This window comes from Myotis lucifugus, unplaced genomic scaffold (assembly GCF_000147115.1).
Source record: "Myotis lucifugus unplaced genomic scaffold, Myoluc2.0 scaffold_3, whole genome shotgun sequence".
NCBI classification, from domain to species: Eukaryota; Metazoa; Chordata; class Mammalia; order Chiroptera; family Vespertilionidae; genus Myotis; species Myotis lucifugus.
The window spans coordinates 7030274-7050835 of record NW_005871051.1 but is presented as its reverse complement, the minus strand read 5'-3'; the positions used below and the strand labels follow the sequence as shown (position 1 = coordinate 7050835).

Genomic DNA, 20562 nt, shown 5'->3' with positions numbered 1-20562 from the left:
TAGCCCAACCCCTTGAATGCTTTTGTTGAATTGGGTTTTAGCATGATGTCCATGGCATACACAGAGATGCAAGACGTAACAATCCTATGAGAGTTGTGACTGTCATGATAATACATGGCTGTCAACCAGGCTGCTGTTCACATATTAAAGGCCATCTTTTAGAAATAAAGATTTCTCTTTGGTGTTCTATGTCCTGGTTTATACCTCACACCTACTAACATACTATTTTTGCTCAGCTTGTTTTTCCCTTTACCCCCCTTTCTTAATAAAATGAGTATTACCCTTTATAAAAAGTCCCTTTAGATTACTTTAGAAACAATTCAGGGCTTACATTAAGAATTATTTTGTGCCCTAATTGGTTTGGCTCAGTGGACAGAGCATCGACCTGTGGACTGAAGGGTCCCAGGTTCAATTCTGGTAAAGGGCATATGCCCAGTTTGCAGGCTCGATCCCCAGTGTAGGGTATGCAGGAGGCAGCTGATCAATGATTCTCATCATTGGTGTTTCTATCTCTCTCTCCCTTTCTCTCTGAAATCAATAAAAATGTTTTTTTTTAAAAGAAAAAGAATTTGTTTATCTTTTGGAATTGCAAGTAAGTAAATAAAATTAGGAACATGATTTCTTTCTTTCTGAAGAGATGCCCAATATTTTTGCTCACCTAATTTAAAAATTTTTAACACAAAACCCAGCTTTATTTAAATAAATTCAGAGGCAGAAAGATAGCAGGAAAAAAATGAAAGTCCAAAAGAACGAGAGAAACAGAGATTCTTAAATTGGTCCATCTAATCACTGCCTTACAAAAGGCTGTTTCAAATGAATGATTCACAGCTCTCACTTTTCAGATATGCTTATCAAAAACAGTAACCATCAAACACCAAATAAAATATAGAAAGGGCCAAAGGTTCTCTACCTAAAATAGAGATCACAGAACTGCCTCAAAATACCAAGAAAATATTTTTATTTGTATTACAAAGACTAAAAATAATGACATAATAAAGTTAACAGAGTTGATGTCAAGACACAAGTAGGTTTGAAAAGCTATAGATGAGTAACCACTTTGTTTCACTAAACCTCTGTTCCTCCTCGATTATCTTAGGGAGCATCTCTGGCATACTCTTGACTGAATCTTAAGCACGATGTATCCAGGTGATCCAACTGTGATTCCTTTCCATTAGTCCTCGTTACCTTTCTTCTTCTTCTTTTTCTTCTTTTTCTCTGGACTCTGAAAATAACCAAAAAGAATGCTTTTGAAAGAGTTGTAAATGTATGGGTAATAAATTTTTCCTCATACAAAGCAAAGTAGATCTATTTCTCTTAAAAATAAATTTAAGCGAGATTAACATTTTAAAATATAAGAATCATCTCTAAGAAAGCTATCTGTAGTAGATCATGTTCTCTCCCTTACTCAAAGCAAATCCATTTTGTAGTGAGTCTAATTTTGAGAAATAGTCTTTTATAGTATTAGTAATCAAAAATAAACATACAGGAACCGCTGTGCTGGTGCATGGTTCTTCCTCAGAAAGCGGTTCTTCCTTAATGTGTTTCTTCTTATCCTTTTTCTTCTTCTTCTTCACAGATGTCTCCTGTTCTTCCACCACTAGCACTCCTTCTTCATCCTCTTCTTCTTCTTGCTCTTCTACTTCAACTGAATAGGGTAAATATAAAGATATAACAGTTGACATGGTATCAGACCTCAGTCCCCCCAAACCTTTTGAATCTTAGTCTCCTCCTGTCATTCTGGTCAATCATCCAGAGTTTAACACTTACCTAGTGCAATACCACTAACTTTACAAATGATACAAAGCTGAGAGATAAGTAAATTACCCTTGATCATGCAGCTATGCACAGAAATTAGAATTAAGACAGATCATCTCATCTGCAAATCCACTGTTTTTGGGAAAATAGTGAATCACATCAGAAATGATTAAGAGTTTGTGCTATGGAGTTAAAACATGCATTAATTCAACCTGAGCAGTGGCCCTGAGTGAGTCATTTAACTTCTGTCAACTCAATTTCCTCATCTATAAAGTGCAGCAATGCACATCTCAATGGACTACTAGGATGTAAAATACTTAACACATTAGAAGGAAGGTTCAGTAATAGGTAGCTATCATCAGGACAGTCTTTTTACACAGAATCAGTGCAAAGGATAAAAATAAAGCAGGAAGGGCCTAGTGGGTGTGACTCAGTTGGAGCACTGATTGTCCCAAGCAACAAAAAGGTTACAAGTTTGATCCCTGGTTGGGGTGTGTGTGGAAGGCAACAGATTGATGTTTCTCTCTCTAAAATCAATAAACATATCCTTGGGTGGGGATCAAATAAATAAATAACGAAAGAAAGTAGGAAGAGGAACTCTGAGGAAGGTGATGCATGTGGACATTTACACAGAAGTTAAGCAAACACCTAACAGAAGTAAGGAAATGAATAATGCATGAATCTTGCCCTGGTTGGTGTTGTCCAGTGGTTAGAGTGTCGGCCTGTCTACCCAAGTCTCAGATTGATTTCCGGTCAAGGGTACATGCCTGGGTTGCAGATCGGATCCCCAGACCCAGTAGGGGTCTTGTGAGATACAACCAATTGATGTGTCTCTCTCACTATCTCTCTGCCCCCCGCCCCCCTCCACTCCCTTTAAAAAAATCAATGGGAAAAAAAATCTTTGGGTGAGGATTAACAAAAACAAACAAACAAACCACCACCACCACCACCACCCCGCCGCCCCCCCCACCCCCCAATGAATCTGAGGGAAATATTCCAGGTAGAACAAATGCTAAGGTTATTTTGGAAGAAAGGGGTGGATGGCAGGTTCAATGAATAACAAGAAGAGCCAGTGTGGCTGTTACATTAAGAAGTGGTAGGTATGATAGGTGGTTAGATTCTGGACATATTTCCAAAGGAGAATCAAGAAGATCTGTTGCAAGAATACATTGGGTTATAAGAGAACACAATTCAAGGATAAGCAACAGAGTGGAAGTGGCAAGGATCCACAAATGGTAAGTTTGAAAGGCGTATTGGGTATATAAGTGAAGATTCATATCTGGAGTTTGGTGCTTTCAAAAGCTACTAATGAATTGAGAGATCTCCTTATTGTTCAATAAAAAAATAGAAGCATAGGAGTTAAATGTTTTCTTCATCTAGGGTAGGAGCCCACATTTGTTCACAGTATACTTTTGACCACTGAACTATTTAGAAACCAAAAATTAAATCAGGCATTGCTTTAATGCTTGTCTTGCTAGATTATGTGGTAGGTCCAGCTAATAAAAAGGGATACTTGCAAGACAGCCTAGTACACTGGAGACCTTTTTTTCTTTTTAATATTTTTATTGATTTCAGAGAGGGAGAGGCAGAAAGAAACATCAATGAGAGAGAATCATTGATTGGCTACCTCCCACACGCCCCCCACTGGGGATTAAGCCTGCAACCCAGGAATGTGCCCTGACTGGGAATCGAACCAGTGACCTCCTGGATCATAGGCCAACACTCAACCACTGAGCCACGCCAGCCCCCGCCCCCCTTTTGATTTCAGAGAGATACATACATCAATGTCAGAATCATCAATTGGCTGCATTTTGCACACCCCCTACTGGGGATCAAGCTCATAATCCAGGCTTGTGCCCTGACCTGGAAACAAACCATGACCTCCTGGTTCATGGATCTATGGCTCAACCACTGAGTCACAACAGCCAGGCTGGAGAGCACCTGTTATTTTTATTTATTTTTAAATATATTTATTTTAGAGAGAAAGAGGGAGGGAGAGAGGGAGGGAGGGGGGGGAGAGAGGGAGGGAGAGAGAGAGAGAGAAAGAGAGAGAGAGAGAGAGAGAGAAACATCATTGGTTGATTCCTGTATGTGCCCTGACAGGGGATTGAACCCACAACCTTGGTGTATGGGGATGATGCTCTAATCAACTGAGCTACTCGGCCAGGACTATTTTTTATTTTTAGCCCTAGCTGATTTGGCTCAGTGGATAGAGCATTGGCCTGCAGACTAAAGGGTCCCAGGTTCAATTACGGTCCAAGGGCACATGCCAGGGTTGTGATCCTTTGGTGATCAGGCTAATGTTCTAACCACTGAGCGATGCCAGCCAGGGCTGGAGAGCCCCTTTTAAATAGCATTACTAAGATGGTAGGCTGATAGTATATTAGCACTCTAGTCCATTCAATGTAAGAGAGAAAAACACCTCTGGCTGGCTGAATCCTACATTTAACCATGTAACAAAAAGATCTAAATAACTCATGAGAGAGAGAGAGAGAAAGAGAGAGAGAGAGAGAGAGAGAAACATCATTGGTTGATTCCTGTATGTGCCCTGACAGGGATTGAACCCACAACCTTGGTGTATGGGGATGATGCTCTAATCAACTGAGCTACTCGGCCAGGACTATTTTTTATTTTTAGCCCTAGCTGATTTGGCTCAGTGGATAGAGCATTGGCCTGCAGACTAAAGGGTCCCAGGTTCAATTACGGACTGGGAACAAACCCCAAAACCCAATCCTTTGGTGATCAGGCTAATGTTCTAACCACTGAGCTATGCCAGCCAGGGCTGGAGAGCCCCTTTTAAATAGCATTACTAAGATGGTAGGCTGATAGTATATTAGCACTCTAGTCCATTCAATGTAAGAGAGAAAAACACCTCTGGCTGGCTCAATCCTACATTTAACCATGTAACAAAAAGATCTAAATAACTCATTTAGAAACCGCATATTTTTTTTTCCATTTTAATCTGATTTTCAAAATAGTTCATGTGGTAGAAACCAAAGTTTTGGTTTGATATACTTAGTGTAATAAACAATTCCACATGTTCATAGAAATGAACCCCTATGAAATCTGATAAATTTTACAATGTCCTAACTATTCTCAGAGAACACGATGGCTTATTAAAATAACACTAACTTTCAATATGGATGATTTCACAATAAGGTTCAATGGCACAAATTTTACCAAGACTTATGAAGTCTGTACTTAAGGAATAAGAGTATAAATGACATTTAAAAATTCAAACTAACCTTTAATTTTAACCTTAGCTTTTTTTGCCTTCTTTTCAATTATTTCATCCTCTTGATCTACCTGTTCTATCTTGCGTTTTTTAGAACAGGTTGGCAGTGTGGAGTCACCAGAAGGATCATAAGTCTTCACTTCACTGAAAGAATCAAGGAATTTAAGAAAATCTCTACAAATATCTGTAACTAAAATAATCCTATAGAAGTTTAAAAGAAATGCTATTAGTTAACACATAAGCATAAAATGCTGTTTCAGTTTAGTGGCTTTGGGGCAGTTTATGAAAACTAAGTTTCCAAAAAGGTAGAGTGTTTTAATATTTTCCAGGAAGGTTAATCACACTTCAAGAGAAGTGGTAAGCTAAATGAAGTCTGAATCAAGTGACTACAGTGTAGAAAAATATTTATCCCTGGCCGGTGAGGTAGTTAGAGCATCGTGGGTTTGATTCCCTGTTAAGGGCATGTACCTGGGTTGCAGGTTCGATCCCTGACCCCGGTCGGGGTGCATACAAGATGCATTCTCTCTCATATCCATATCTCACCCCCCATCACCTCCCTTCCACTTTCTCTAAAAATCAATGAAAAAAATATCCTCGGGTGAGGATCAACTAACAAACAAATAAATAAATAAATTTCAATCAGCATAGGGGGGAAAAATCTCTTTACACCAAATCATTATACCAGGAAAGTAAAAACTGAATCAATTTAGGTTTTACAATATAAAGTAATTCAATGAAAACCAAACCAAACCAAATGATCTCAATCAAGTTTAATACAGAAGGCTCATCTCAAGAGCCCCAAAAGTAGAGGAACAAGAGGGGGATATCTATGCATAAATCCTTAAAACCCAACGATTGCTTTGGTTCTAACGTAGCAGAAAGAAAAAAAAAATGGAAGCAAGGAGTGCTAAAATGTGACATAAATCTCATAATTAGTGTTTTAAGTGCATGTGTTTAAAGTTGTAAGCATAGAATATTAAAAATTTATACAAAACAAGCTAAAGAATCGTCTGTTTCTTGAGTTGTGGGCTAATGACTAACTTTTAGAGGTTAAAAATTAAAACCGTAATTTAAAAACAAAGATCTACATTTGTCAACTGAGAAATTTGGAAAATTTACAAACTATAAAATAAAACATTAATGCCTAGCCAGTGTGGCTCAGTGGTTGAGTAGTAACCTGTGAACCAAGAGGTCACTGGTTCTATTCCTAGTCAGGGCACATGCCCAGATTGCAGGCTCGATCCCCAGTAGGGGGCGTGCAGGATGTTTCTCTCATTGATGTTTCTATCTCTCCATCCCTCTCCCTTCCTTTTCCTTTTTCTCTAAATTAAATAAACACATTAAAAACACACACACACACACATTAATGTCCATATTGAATACATAAGGTTTCTTTCCAGAATAAAACCATTTTTCTGAATGTGTATATTTAAATACATATACTTATAACTGTGATATACTGTATATTGCTTTCCCCACCCATTTCTTATTAAAATTCTTAAAAAATTACAAGATTCCTAAAAGTAGAATTTATGGGTTAATGACTAGAAACATTTTTAAGTCTCTTGATGCATACTATCTAACTGCTTCTCAGAAAAGCTGTCCTGCATTCATTCTACTTCCATCATCACAACCCCTGTCAGTATTAAGCATCACCTCAAATAATAACCAGAACACCTCTCCCCACACATATATCTTTTATAAATTTTATGGTTAGGTGTGAATACTTAATCATGTGTCTTAGCCATTTTTATTTTTAGACTTTTCTTTTGTCTCTTTTTTAAAATATAGATGTTGTTTAACTCTGAATTTTCTTTTTGATAAATTGTATACTATACAGGAACTATGAATGTCAAATATTTACTATCAATATTTGGAAATGAGTAGGGTAAATATTAAAAAAGCCAAACAAATATACAATATGTACTTATTACAACAATATAAATGTGTGTATTTGATTAAAAAACAGGACTGAATATGAAAAACTATAAATGGCAAAAAAAGGGGGGATGGCATTGAGGTGCTTCAGTTAATAATAATAATAACAATAACAATAAAAACGTGCTGTCAACAATTAACATTTAAATAAACAGGAACTGTCCTCCATCTCCCCCACATGTACTCACCTTTTATGTTCATATTTTTCTGCTTTTGCTAATGCCTTTCCTGTCCCACTTATTTTCCTTATCTAAGAAAAGAAAAATTATTTTCTAAGGTAAGATCTTATAGTATATACTCTAATACATCAATTCTTATTAAATATAAGGGAAATTGTCAAAAGTAGACACATAAAGAATACTGAAATGTATCACAATACTGTTTAAAGGGGTCAATGGGGGAAAAGGGGGGACATATGTAATACTTTAACAATAAAGATTAAACAAAAACAAAACTGTTTAGCAGGTGAATTAAGTATATAACATCCTCATAGTTGATTAACTTTTAACAGGTAACACTTCTGCAATAGGCAGGGTGTGTTTCTTACCCCTCTATCTTCAATGGCCCTCAACCTGGCCTCTAATTTGGCTCTGTTCTCAACTCCCATCGCAGAACTGGAATCTTCACCAAAAGCATCATACCGGATAGCCAAAACCGTTTTGGCTGCCAACATTCGAGAAATCTAAATAGAGAACTTGAAGTTAGAAATAGTCATGCTAGGATTTTCTTTAAACCAGGAATTACAAAAGCATTTTGAATCATACAACTCAAGCCACCTATCTTATATTTAAATCTTTGCTGCAATATTAACCACCATCGTTTTGGTGGATAAAAAGATCTTCAGTAGTGGTGTCTAAAACCAGTTCAAACTATTCTGCTAATGCCCTCCTTTAGTTTCTACTCACTGATATTAATTCTACATGAGGACAACCAGAAAAAGTGCAGACCCCTTTTCAAGCTAATTAACATTTTATTTTACCCAACTCTTTATTGCTAACACTTTGCTCTGAATGTTATAAAATTTTAGTTTCTTTTAAAATATTTGCCCTACAAAATAGACACATCACTGCACAGGGCTTTTCTTTTTTATAATTCGCAAAGTTATAAAATTGATGCTAAGTTGGTTTCCTGACACTGTGAACACTTTTGATGTACCCCTTACCAATGGGTGATTCCTATGAAAATACTGACACAGGAAATAAGATGGCTTTAACAGGACCAAAAGTACTTTCTTTAAACCTGTTCTTTCAGTATACAGAGTGCATTTTTTAAAAAAAATATATTTTATTGATTTCTTACAGAGAGGAAGGGAGAGGGATAGAGAGTTAGAAACATCGATGAGAGAGAAACATTGATCAGCTGCCTCCTGCACACTCGCTATTGGGTATGTGCCTGCAACCAAGGTACATGCCCTTGACCGGAATTGAACCTGGGACCCTTGAGTCCCCAGGCCGACACTCTATCCATTAAGCCAAACCAGTCAGGCCAGAGTGCATTTTTTAAATGTAAAGAATTCACCATTCTCTATTTAATGAGAATAGAAAGATTTATTGCATACTATAGAGTATGAGGAAAAATGAGTTGTTTGGAGAAAAAAAAGAGAAAGTCTACCTCAGGAAAACTCTAACTCACCTTTCCTTTGTGTTTGGGACTTGTCTGGCCTACGAGCGAAGCGTGATAAATGAGACCATACTTAGGGGTATCCCGTCTAGACTTTAGAGCTCTGAAGAGTGCTTTTTCTGCTCCAAGAATCTGAACTGTGGAAGCTGCATGTTTGGCCAAATTCAAAAGAGAACCTTCAAGAGAAAAGAAGTAGCTACAATCACTTTTTAATTATTTCAAAGTCCCATGCATTAAACACAGAACCTACAGTCTGGTATTACAGCCACCAGAATAATAATCTGATGTAATACGAAAATTTTCTAAGTCTAGAATTTCCTAAAAACCCTGATGCCTCAGCATTTATGATTCTTCCATTAGCATCACAAGCAAAAGTATATGATGAATGTCTGTGACAAACTGAAGATTGAGCTTGTTCAATTTTTACATATTTGCCTGAGAAAGGGTTTTATTATTTTGCATTCCATTAGCACACCACAAGATCCTATATAATAAAAGCCTAATATGCTAAGTGTCTGGTCGTTCGTTCAATCAATCAAAGCATAATATGCTAATGATATGCTAAAGCCCCTCAACCGCTCACTATGACTCACCACCAGGGGGCAGCTGCTCCAACCTGTAGGTGAGCTTGGCTGCTGGGGTCCAGGTGATAGGAACTGAGCAAATGGGCCAAACACACCCTGGAGTTCTCCCACAGTCCCTTCCGGGGCCTTGACCGTGCCCCAGTGGGGTCCCTCGGCCTGGCCTGCACCCTCTAGCAATCTCAGCTGAGGGACCACCCCCCTGAGTGCATGATTTTTGTGCACCAGGCCTCTAGTATAAATATAACATACGTATTTACAGACAACCCTCAATCTAGTCTCTGTTTTTTGAGATTTTGGATAACAAATATACTTCAGATATGAAAAAAACACACAACAATCCCATAAAAGTAAATGGAAACTTATTAGGACACCTTATAGAACCATGTGATAAACTCCAAACACTTTTATTTACCACTGGTTAAGATATGGATGAGGAGATATGCTTATAAGTACACAAACTGGGTATGAAAAGTTGCTGCTTTGTTAGATCTGCTAAAATTTAGATAAACCTATGAAATTTTGGGTGCAGACAACAAAACCATCCCAAATGATTCTATCCTTACAACTGGGGATATTTGATGACATATTTAACCAATGAAGTATCTATTCTAGTTTAAACACTTTGCTGTAGGTGACATATTAAGATCTGTGATGGATTATTACATCTCTAATAATATAAAATAATGAACCAACACCTTACTATATTTAAAAGTATTCATTTACATAGTTTTGAAGCATCCATCTTTACGATACCACCATATACACATGAGTTTTATTATAAGTTCCTTATTTAAAATGTTTTTGCATGTCAAATATATTAAAATATACAACAGCATATTCAATTGTGAAACACATTCTTGATCAAGGCTTATATAGTCTGACATTTCCGTCAACAATAGACCACATATATGACTGCAGTACACCATATAGTATAGGAGGCCACACAATCTAGGTCTTTGTAAGTGCACTCTATGATGTTCGTACAATGTTGAAATGGCCTAACAATGACCAGTCTCTCAGACTGTATCCCTGTCATACAGTAGGGCAGGACTGTAGCATCATCATCTGCTGTGATTTCTCAAAAGTATTAAATTTTGATCCAATCAGTTTTCAAATTTTCTTTCTATAATCCTTAACTGAGAACATGCTTAGGAGGAGGGAGGGAGAGAATGATAAACATCAATTGATTGCCTTCTGAATGTGCCCCAACCAGGGATTCAACCCGATACCCAGGTATATACCCTGACAGGGAGTCTTACTGGGAGCCCTTCGTTATACAGGACTATGTTCAACCAATTGAGCCAGGGTAGCCAGTAATTTTATTTTCCAATTAAAGTTGACCTTCAGTGTTATTTTGTATTACTTTCGGATGTACAACAATCACATACATTACACAAATGGTTAGACAATCATATACTTTACAAAATGTTCACCGGATATTTAAGTACCAACCTGGCACCATACATCGTTATAGTATTACTGACTACATTCCCTATGCTCTTTTACTTTCTTGGGACTATCTTGTAACTACCAATTTGTACCTTAGTTCTTTCATCTTTTTCACCCAGCTTACGAGCCCCCCCTGGTAACCATAGTTGATGACTTTTAATTATTATAAAATGTTAACTGATTGCATCCTCCTGTATTCATCTGATTATTCTAATTAACAGCAAAACTTCTGACAATGGACAAGTGTCTCAGAAGAGGTAGTGACTAAAGATGCCTTCATTATCCCAAAGGAAATCAGGCATACAAGTAAAAATCATCATCGAACACTGGTCCTTAGCCCTCACCCACATATTACCTACCTCTATTTATTATTTAATTTCTTTAATAACTGTAAAGATTAAAAAAAAAAACCCTTGCTAGAAAAATACTCAATACCCATATTACAAATTACATTAAAATCATCACCTGCATGAGCAATGAGCCGTGCTCCAACTAATTCTCCAACCATGACTGTGACATTGGGTGCAATGGCCATCATTCGATTTTGTAGGTATTCATAGAGCTGTGTTCTATATTCTGAGATTTCAATCACCTAGTATAAGGAACAAAATGATTAACTCATAAATGATTAAGAGTACAATTTAAAATTTACATGTCTAAAACCTCAGAGTCTTGTATCTATCATAGAACTAGTCATTGCATACCTGTTTCCTATAAAAGGGCTGCTGTGACGATTTTTATTACATAACTTATGTAAACAACTTAATAAACTGAAAATGCTAGCCAAGCTCTAGCTGGTTTGGCTCAGTGGATAGAGCATCGGTTTGCGGACTGAAGTGTCCTGGATTCGATTCTGGTCAAGGGCACATGCCCAATTTGCGGGCTCCATCCCCAGTAGAGGGCATGCAGGAGGCAGCTGATCAATGATTCTCTCTTATCATTGATGTTTCTATCTCTCAGCTCTCCCTTCCTCTCTGATATTCAATAATAATAAAATATATATGTAAACTGTTAGCCAATATTACAGTTATTTTTAAAACCTCCAAGGATTAGACATTTGTGTCACCCTCTGATTCTTGTACAGCTATTTCCAAAGGAAAGGGGGGAAAAAATCACTACAGGCTATAGACATAAAAGTTAAAGTAACTCAAGCTATCCTTCTCTGCCTTCTTAATGAATTAATAATCATTATTCTGACAATGCAAAAACACAAATAAATTAGTACTTAAAAAAAAAAAAATCCTCGCCCTAACTGGTTTGCTCAGTGGATAGAGCGTTGGCCTGCGGACTGAAAGGTCCCAGGTTCGATTCCAGTCAAGGGCATGTACCTTGGTTGCGGGCACATCCCCAGTAGGGGGTGTGCAGGAAGCAGCTGATCCATGTTTCTCTCTCATCGATGTTTCTAACTCTCCCTCTCTCTTCCTCTCTGTAAAAAATCAATAAAATATATATTAAAAAAAAAATCCTCACCTGGGGACATGTTCATTGATTTTTTAGAGAGAAGGGAAGGGAAAGCGAGAGGGAAACACCCATGTGAGAGAGAAACATCAATCGGTTGCCCTCAGCACACATCCGAGACTGCAGCTGGAAATCGAACCCGCAACCTTTTAGTATACGGGACAACACTCCAACCAACTGAGCCACAATGGCCAGGACAGTACTCTTAATTTCATTTTAGTATATATTTCGCCCTTCAAGTATAGAAATCAAGATGGCATCAGATGAGGTAGTGACTGAACACCCTCATATTTATTTATCAGGTGAACATAAGTTTAAAAATCATCATTGCCATCAGAAAATTATTATAGTGCTGGTATCACCACAACTAGTTTCTCTATGTGCAGTTTACCTGAGTGCAGAGATGCAGAATGTTGCAAATATCTTCTTCTGAAACCTCTGTTCCCATAGATATCTCTGCAGCTGCTTTCACTTCTGCTTCAACTTCCTCTGGCAGTAATTCAGAAAGTTGGGCCGAAGCATAATTCTTTCTATCACCTATGGAATGTTTGCAGGGGATGAGGGAGAATCACTTTTGAATAAATTATACAAAAACCACCAAACAGTCCAAAAAAGTGTAGAGATAAGCCAATGCAAAAGGTGCCTAAACAAAAACAAAAAGCAAACAAATCTGGCCTAGTAATTTTCCTTATGTAAAGGTTTAATTTTAGAGAGTAAAATCTCTCCCCATCACCTCCCTCAAGAAACAAACAAATAAAAGAAATAAGAAAACAAGAAAAACGCACCACCAACACAAAGCCCAAAATATCCCCTTCAATAGAACTAACATTGTGACAGACAATCTGTAGTTAAGGTTATATAGAAGCTAGGGCCATAAATTCTTGGGACAATATAATGAGCCAAGTAACTAATTTATTAATATTCAGCATCTTCTACTAATATTACTATATTATTGATATAATTGATATAGACTATAACACTAACAATACAGGTTCTATTCCGGTCAAGGGCATGTACCTTGGTTGCGGGCACATCCCCAGTAGGGGGTGTGCAGGAGGCAGCTGATTGATGTTTCTCTCTCATCGATGTTTCTAGCTCTCTATCCCTCTCCCTTCCTCTCTGTAAAAAAATCAATAAAATACATTAAATTTGTTTTTGAAATCTAACAGATATTAATATGGCTACACGCCTAAAACATAATTTTAGTTGTAAAAAACTCTGGGAAGATTAAGAAAAAAAATTGTAACTCATCTTTTTCAATGCCTTAAAGCATAAAGTTAACTCACCAACTTTCTGCAAACACTTGCAGTATGTCAAATTATCCGAAATAATTTTTCCTAATTCAGGGAAATGCCAGCCATACCATTCTCTACACCGCATAATGTAGTTGTTTAGTTCTTTATCCAAATCATCCAACAAGGCTGCAGCAGATTAAAATAAAAAGCAAAAGGAAATAGGAATTTAAAAGGATTTTAAAAATTGTGCTAAATACACATAAAATTTATCACTTAACCATTTTCAAATGTACATTTCAGTGGCATCAAGTACAGTCACAATGTTGTGCAACCACTAGAGAACTCTTTCACCATCCCAAACTAAATCTCTGTACCTATTAATGAACTCTCCACCCTCACCTTCCCCCAGGCCCTGGTAATCTGTTCTATTGTCTCTATGTATTTGCCTATTCTAGGAACCACACAAGGTTTTTTTTTGTGTGGCTTATTTCACTTAGCATGTTTTCAAAATTCATCTCTGTTGTAGATAGCATGTACTAGAACTTCATTCCTTTTTAAGGATGCTTATTTCATGGTGTGTATATACTATTATGTTTGTTAACATAACAGATGTGTTAACGGGCATATGGTTTATTCCTATCTTTTGGCTATTGTAAATAATGCTGTATAAACAGGGGAGTATAAGTATCTGTTTGAGTACCTGCTTTAAATTCTTTTGGGTATATACGCAGAAATGCAATTGCTGTTTAAAGGACTTTTTAAAATTGAAAAATTAAAACTGGTATTTCAAAAAATCACTTTGGAATGACCTATTATAAAACCAAGTGAAAATAGCAAAACACAGCACAATACAGTTCCCATATAGTTTTAGCATTTTTCATGGAAGACAAATGAATTGGTTTACATTAATAACGTCATTCACATATTTCCAACTAGTCTAAATTATGGGTAGTTTTTCCTTTTTCTATTCTGCATTTTCCAATTTTTTAAAAATATATTGTTATTGATTTCAGAGAGGAAGGGAGAGGGCGAGAGAGGCGGAAACATCAATGATGAGAGAGAATCATTGATCGGTTGCCTCCTGCACGCCCTCTACTGGGGATCGAGCCCACAACCCTGGCATGTGCCCTTGACCAGAATCGAACCCGGGACCCTTCAGTCCGCAGGCCGATGCTCTATCCACTGAGCCAAACCAGCTGGGGCTCCAATTTCTTATTAAGAGTTTTAGTTATGCCCTGGCCAGTGGGACTTAGTTGGTTGAGTGTCCGCCACAGCACCAAGAGGTCACTGGTTTGATTCCCAGTCAGGGCACATGTCCAGGTTGTGAGCTCAATCCCTGATCGGGGTACATGTGGGAAGCAGCCGATCAATGTTTTTTTCTCTCCTCTCCCCTCTAAAATCAATTAAAAAAAAAAAAACATATTTAAAAGAAAGATTTCCAGTTACTCTCTCTTTCTCAACAGAATTATAAAAGGTACAGTTTTAATAGTAGGAAAAAAACCCATGCAGAACAGAGTAGACCTCACATTTACTATACTTACAAATTGCCTGGACAATCATTGTGTCCACTTTATCAGCACTAAATTTCAATCTATACCGGGACAAGCTGGGGAGAAGGAAGATAAATTATTAAGATAGCATCTATAAAAAGCATTTAATGAACATCTTAAAAACTTGTAAAATCCAAATCCCTCCCTCAGAGCTAGTTTTAGTTTTACTTTTTCTACATGGGAAAATCAGTTCCAAGACCAGAAAATACACATTTAAGAAGAAAATAATACATCTGTCCTGCTATAACCTATAGTTCTGTAACATTCATTTACGAATGACAACTAGAATAATGCTGTATAGTACAGGTCATATTGATTCAGATTATTTTTACAGCATTTTCTTTAAAATATATTTTATTGATTTTTTACAGAAAGGAAGGGAGAGGGATAGAGAATTTGAAACATCCATGAGAGAGAAACATCAATCAGCTGCCTCCTGCACACGCCCTACTGGGGATGTGCCTGCAACCAAGGTACATGCCCTTGACCGGAATCGAACCTGGGACTCTTCAGTCCGCAGCCCAACGCTCTATCCACTGAGCCACACCGGTTAGGGCTTTTTATAGCATATTAATGTCTTATACCAGCAGGCAAGGGGAAAAAATGCAGCATGGTAACACCTGAAAACAGAAAGCTATGGAGGAATAATCCTATATAATAAAAGCGTAGTATCCAAATTGTCCCCGACCGGCAGTTCTACTGGGGGGAGGGGGAGCTCGGCCAGGGGAAGGGAGAGAAGCAGCTAGGGACCCTACCAGTGCACCAATTTCATGCACTGGGCCTCTAGTACTGTATATAAAGATTTCTTAATCTTGGCACTATTAACCTCATGGGCCTGATAGTCTTTGTGGTAGGGGAGCTATTCTGTTCATTGTAGGATGTTTAGCAATACCCTTGGACTCTACCCATTATATAGTATTACTATCTTTAACAATCCTCACCTGAGGAGTGAGGATATTTTCCCCACTGATTCTTCAGAGAGTGGAAGGGAGGGGAGAAGGGAGGAAGGGAGAAGAGAAACATTGATGTGAGACACATCAATTGTTTGCCCCTCCTGTCTCCCAGCCGGAGAGTGAACATGCAACCCAGGTATATGCTCTTGACTAGGAATCAAACGCAAGACCCTCTGGTGCGCAGACTGATGCTCTAACTATTGTGCAAACGCTCCCCCCCCTCCTGCCATGGCTACCTATTATATATTAATAGCAGACCCCATCTGAAGTTCTAACAACCAAGTATGTCTCTACACATTGCCCAATGTCCTCTAAGGCAGTGATCGCCAACAGGTGGTCCGCGGACCAGAGGTCTGAAAGGTTGGCGACCACTGCTCTAAGGGATATGTGATTGAGAACCATTGTTGCACACAATGCCAATTTAATGACAAGCTTGACTCGACCCAGTGTAGCTATTTGTTCTCTCCTAGAATTGCTTATTACCAAGTTCTTTCTGACTTTTGTGCATTTTACTTATCTCTATAAGTCAGCAGAGCTTTAACCCTCCATCAATCTATGCTCAATATTTTTTGTTCAAAGGTATAGACTTTTGTGTACTTTATTATTCTTTTAGTATAAATTTAATGTCAGTTTTACTGTTAATATTTTCAGGGCTATTGTTTTTGACAGTGCTCTGTTCACAAGGTTGCCTAAGTTTTGAGTAGTCTGCCCTTAATCTTATTTTTCTTCACAAACCCTGTTATTTTAATGCAACTTCACAGAATGCCAAGCTTTTCAGGAACACATTACTGCGGCATAGCATAAATTCCTGTTCTAATGGACTCTAGTCAAATATGATAGGAAACCGGCATGGCTCAGTGGTTGAACATCGACCTATGAACCAGGAGGTTATGGTTTGATTCCCGGTCAGGGCACATGCCCGGATTGCTGACTCGATCCCCAGTGTGCGGTGTGCAGGAGGCAGCTGATCAATGATTGTCTCTCACCGATGTTCCTATCTCTCTATCCGTCTCTCCTCTACAATAAGTAAAATATATATATAAAATAAAAAACAGAGTAAAACAAGCAACAGAGATTAACACACAAAAAAGAGACCATAGCAGATGAGAAAAGTTTGGGAGATGGTAAATAGATGGAGGAGTAGCATATGACTCAGCAGAGATAAGAAGTGTGTGTGTGAGGCGGTGGGGGGGTGAGTCCAAGAGCTGTGGAGTCAAACACCAGAGAGGTAAAGGCCTATGGTGAGGTTTAGAGTTCAGGCAATAAAGCCAGAATGTCTGGGTTCAAATCAAGATACCAGCCAGTACTGACTTTGGGATCTACTATTGATTGTTATGAGAATCGTAGAATGTGCTTAGAACAGTACTATATAATTGTTTATTAAGTAAAAGCCAACTTTGTTTTCCAGTAAATCTCACCTGTGGGCCAACCCAAGACACATAGCTGCCATTTCACGTGGCTCTACCCCAGGTATTAATCCATCCATCTGTGAACGAATTCCTCTCATAAGTTCATTAACAACAGGACTATGGATGCAACTGAGATTCAGCTTTTCCTATAAAAACGAGGAACATTTGTATTAAATAAATAAATAAAAATTATAAAAAGTTAAATACAGTTTAACCTACTTCTGTGTTTTATTGGTGTGAGAAATCTTTTACTACCTTACTTATTATTTATCTTCTTTTAAAAATTATAAGAGTAATTTAAAAAATTATAAAGGTAACATACACAGATTTTAATCAATAGCGCTCTAGGACAAGTAAATAAAAAACAAAATTTTGAGCCTTAAGCCCTTTTCCTACAGATAAATGTTAGCATCCCTTAAGTACTGCCAAATACACACATACATGTGCTAACCAACACCAGCATTTTGGGCCATACCACCCTGAACTTGTCTGATCTCCAAATATATACATGTTAATATGTATGTGTACACACATACAAAAACCTTCACAATACAGTTTAAGTATTTACACACCCCTTACAAACAGGATAATAAATTTTGTTTTCCATACCTTCATTTTGTCATATTAAAGTGTATTTGCTAACTCGGTCATACAAATCTACAGCTCTAGTCCATCAAATACAAACATACAAAATTGTATATACTGCATCATGTTTAAGAAACAAATACTTAGAATGCATATAAGTAATATTCAGTGTAATTTTTTAAATGGAGAAACTGAAAAGAAAAAATTGTTACCCATAATCCCACCATTAAGCAATTTGCCGTTCTGCGTGTCTGTTTACATACTTATGCTAAAAGTTAATGTTTTTAAAATTATTTTAAAAATATTTATATTAAATAAATTTTTATTGATTTCAGAGAGGGAGAGATAGAATCATTGATAGGCTGCCTTCTGCACACCCCCTAACTAGGAATTGAGCCTGCAATCCGGGCATGTGCCCTTGACTGAAATCGACACCAGGACCCTTCTGTCCGGAGCCAATGCTCTATCCACAGAGCCAAACCAGCTAGAGCTAACAGTTAATGTTTTTAACAGAAAAAAATAAACTAAGAATGAAGGTAGAGACTGACACCATCACAGAAAACTTCATGACCTGATCGTATTAGAAATAACCTATTTACACAAACCTCTTAAATTCATAATCCTGGCTTTAAAAACACTCAAATTTCTAACTTTCCTACCTAGAAGATCTACAACATAAAATAATTCCAAAGATCAAACTATCACAATTGGCTCTCAAACGGTTCTGCTTTCCATTTTTGGGAGCCTACTTTTTCAGTCTTTCCTTCCACTCTCACTTTATGTTTAACCGCTAGCAACTCTACCTCCTACTAAAGTTTTCTAACAAACACATACACTAAAAAAGCAATGCCATGACTCCATTAACGTGGGAGGAGGGGGGGGGCGTGCCTAAACTAAAATATGGCAGAATATACACAAATGGTTAACAGACGATCTCTAGGTGGCAGGATGAAAGCTATTTAAAAAAAAAAAATCTTTTTTTGGTGTATTTGAATTTCCTACAATGAACATACATGCTTAGCTCTGATAATCATATTGAAATCAATGATGTAGCCTAGGGAAAAAAGATAAATTATGAGAATTTATGAAGAACAACTCATTACAAAGGCCGAGCTTTGAAGTCAAGATGCTGTATGGTGAGTTCTGATTAGAAGCATGAAAGAAAATCGTAACTTTACCTTTATGACCCCCTCCTAGTTTAGCATCAGCTACAGCCAGGGGTTCATGGGCTTCTTTTACTATTTTCTTCAAAACTTTTTTCAGTTGCTTGTTGATTTTGCCCTCCATCAGAGCTGTGAATGCTTTTCAGGAAAAAGAAAAACAAAAGAGTTAATGCTCAAATTTTTAACTGTAAGAGCTTAAGATCTTACTTAAATTAAAAAAATAAAATATACACTCCCTTTCAAAAGGGCTAAATTTAACATGATTTCTACAATGAAATGATAAACCTATTTTACAAGTTACACATTTCACAACATCATCTGATCTTGCCGCCCTCATTTCTGCTCCAGAACCAGGAGTTAAACGGAAGGTTCTGCTGCTATGTAAGCATATCGAAGTGGGGCCTAACCTTTGCTAATTCACAATCCACAGGTGTCATCAGGCTTATAAACCTCCAACGATGGAAAAGTTATTACAAAGGCAGCCTGTTCAATTCTGGGACGGCTTTCATTTCGGTTAAGCTTTAAATCTGTTACTTTTATAACTCTCACCTTCCTTAGACCTACACTTAGATTGTCTGGACCCACATGAACTTAACACCTCTTTTGATATCTGTCTGAGTTTTAGTTGAATTTAAAGCATGCCTGGCGGGAAGGAAGTTTGTCATAATTTCTAAGGCCAAGCATTTAGTCATCCAGATACTTGCTCTTTCCTCCTGACAATATCTCCATTCATTTGAATTACACATCAATTTCATTTGTTACCTGGGAATATTAAAGGTGAAGACAAGAACATTTGGCTACCACACAGCCCTCTACACCCTAAAAAGCTAAGATTCAACCTATTTTGGGGGGATCTAACCTTTTACATTTTGTACAATATTGAATCCTTAATAATTTACCTTTCTAATAAGAGTTGAATTCTTTCCTTACATAATTAAAAACTTCTGGGGGGGGGGGGGCAGACTAGAAAGGGTCAATGGGGAAAAGTTAGGGGACATATACTTTAAAACTCTCTACTCTAGATCTATTTTAACATTTACATTGATCTCCCCCTTTATAAAAAAGATCATTAATTACTGTTCATATACACTTTAAAAAGATGACATATAGCCCTAACCGGTTTGGCTCAGTGGATAGAGCGTCGGCCTGTGGACTCAAGGGTCCCAGGTTCAATTCCGGTCAAGGGCATGTACCTTGGTTGCGGGCACATACCCCGTAGGGTGTGCAGGGGGCAGCTGAACCATGTTTCTCTCATCGGAAGTTTCTAAATCTCTATCCCTCTCCCTTCCTCTCTATAAAAAAATCAAAAAAAAATATTTTAAAAATAAAAATAAAAAAAAAAAATAAAAAGATGACACATAGATGGTGACAGGGAAAAGGGGGGCGGAGGGGTCCCCCTACTTATTCTTCTCCCCCCCGGGCCGGTGGAAAAAAACAAAAAAAATTTCCCTTTTTTCCCAAAAAAGGGGGGGGGCCCCATTTTTTTTTTGGTTTTTTTGGGAGAGTTTTTTTTTTAAAAAATTTTTTCCCGCGGGAAAAAAAAACCTTTTTTTCCCTAAAAAATATATTCTTAAAGGGTGGGGGCCAAATGGATTGGGCATATTTCTCTCTCCACGAGGTGTTTTTTA

At 37.5% G+C, this 20562-nt stretch overlaps 1 protein-coding gene and 2 non-coding genes across 3 annotated transcripts in view; all 3 read right to left on the bottom strand.

The window, feature by feature from the left end:
• Positions 1 to 941: 941 nt before the first annotated feature.
• Positions 942 to 20562, bottom strand: part of NOP58 (NOP58 ribonucleoprotein) — a 26659-nt gene continuing 7038 nt past the window's right edge. Inside the window, exons 4-15 of the mRNA XM_006082415.3 lie at positions 18945 to 19072; positions 17196 to 17326; positions 14816 to 14880; positions 13326 to 13460; positions 12431 to 12576; positions 11047 to 11173; positions 8561 to 8724; positions 7476 to 7610; positions 7117 to 7178; positions 5001 to 5134; positions 1485 to 1645; positions 942 to 1222 (exon numbers count right to left, since the gene is read on the bottom strand). Of these exons, the coding sequence (XP_006082477.1) occupies positions 1172 to 1222; positions 1485 to 1645; positions 5001 to 5134; positions 7117 to 7178; positions 7476 to 7610; positions 8561 to 8724; positions 11047 to 11173; positions 12431 to 12576; positions 13326 to 13460; positions 14816 to 14880; positions 17196 to 17326; positions 18945 to 19072 (1439 nt within the window). The 3' untranslated portion in view covers positions 942 to 1171. The remainder of the gene's footprint in view (positions 1223 to 1484; positions 1646 to 5000; positions 5135 to 7116; positions 7179 to 7475; positions 7611 to 8560; positions 8725 to 11046; positions 11174 to 12430; positions 12577 to 13325; positions 13461 to 14815; positions 14881 to 17195; positions 17327 to 18944; positions 19073 to 20562) is intronic.
• On the bottom strand, positions 10825 to 10908 carry LOC111828168. The gene has a single exon (XR_002831954.1). It is a non-coding gene; the product is annotated as a small nucleolar RNA SNORD11 (small nucleolar RNA).
• On the bottom strand, positions 12291 to 12375 carry LOC111828169. Its single transcript, XR_002831955.1, has one exon. It is a non-coding gene; the product is annotated as a small nucleolar RNA SNORD11B (small nucleolar RNA).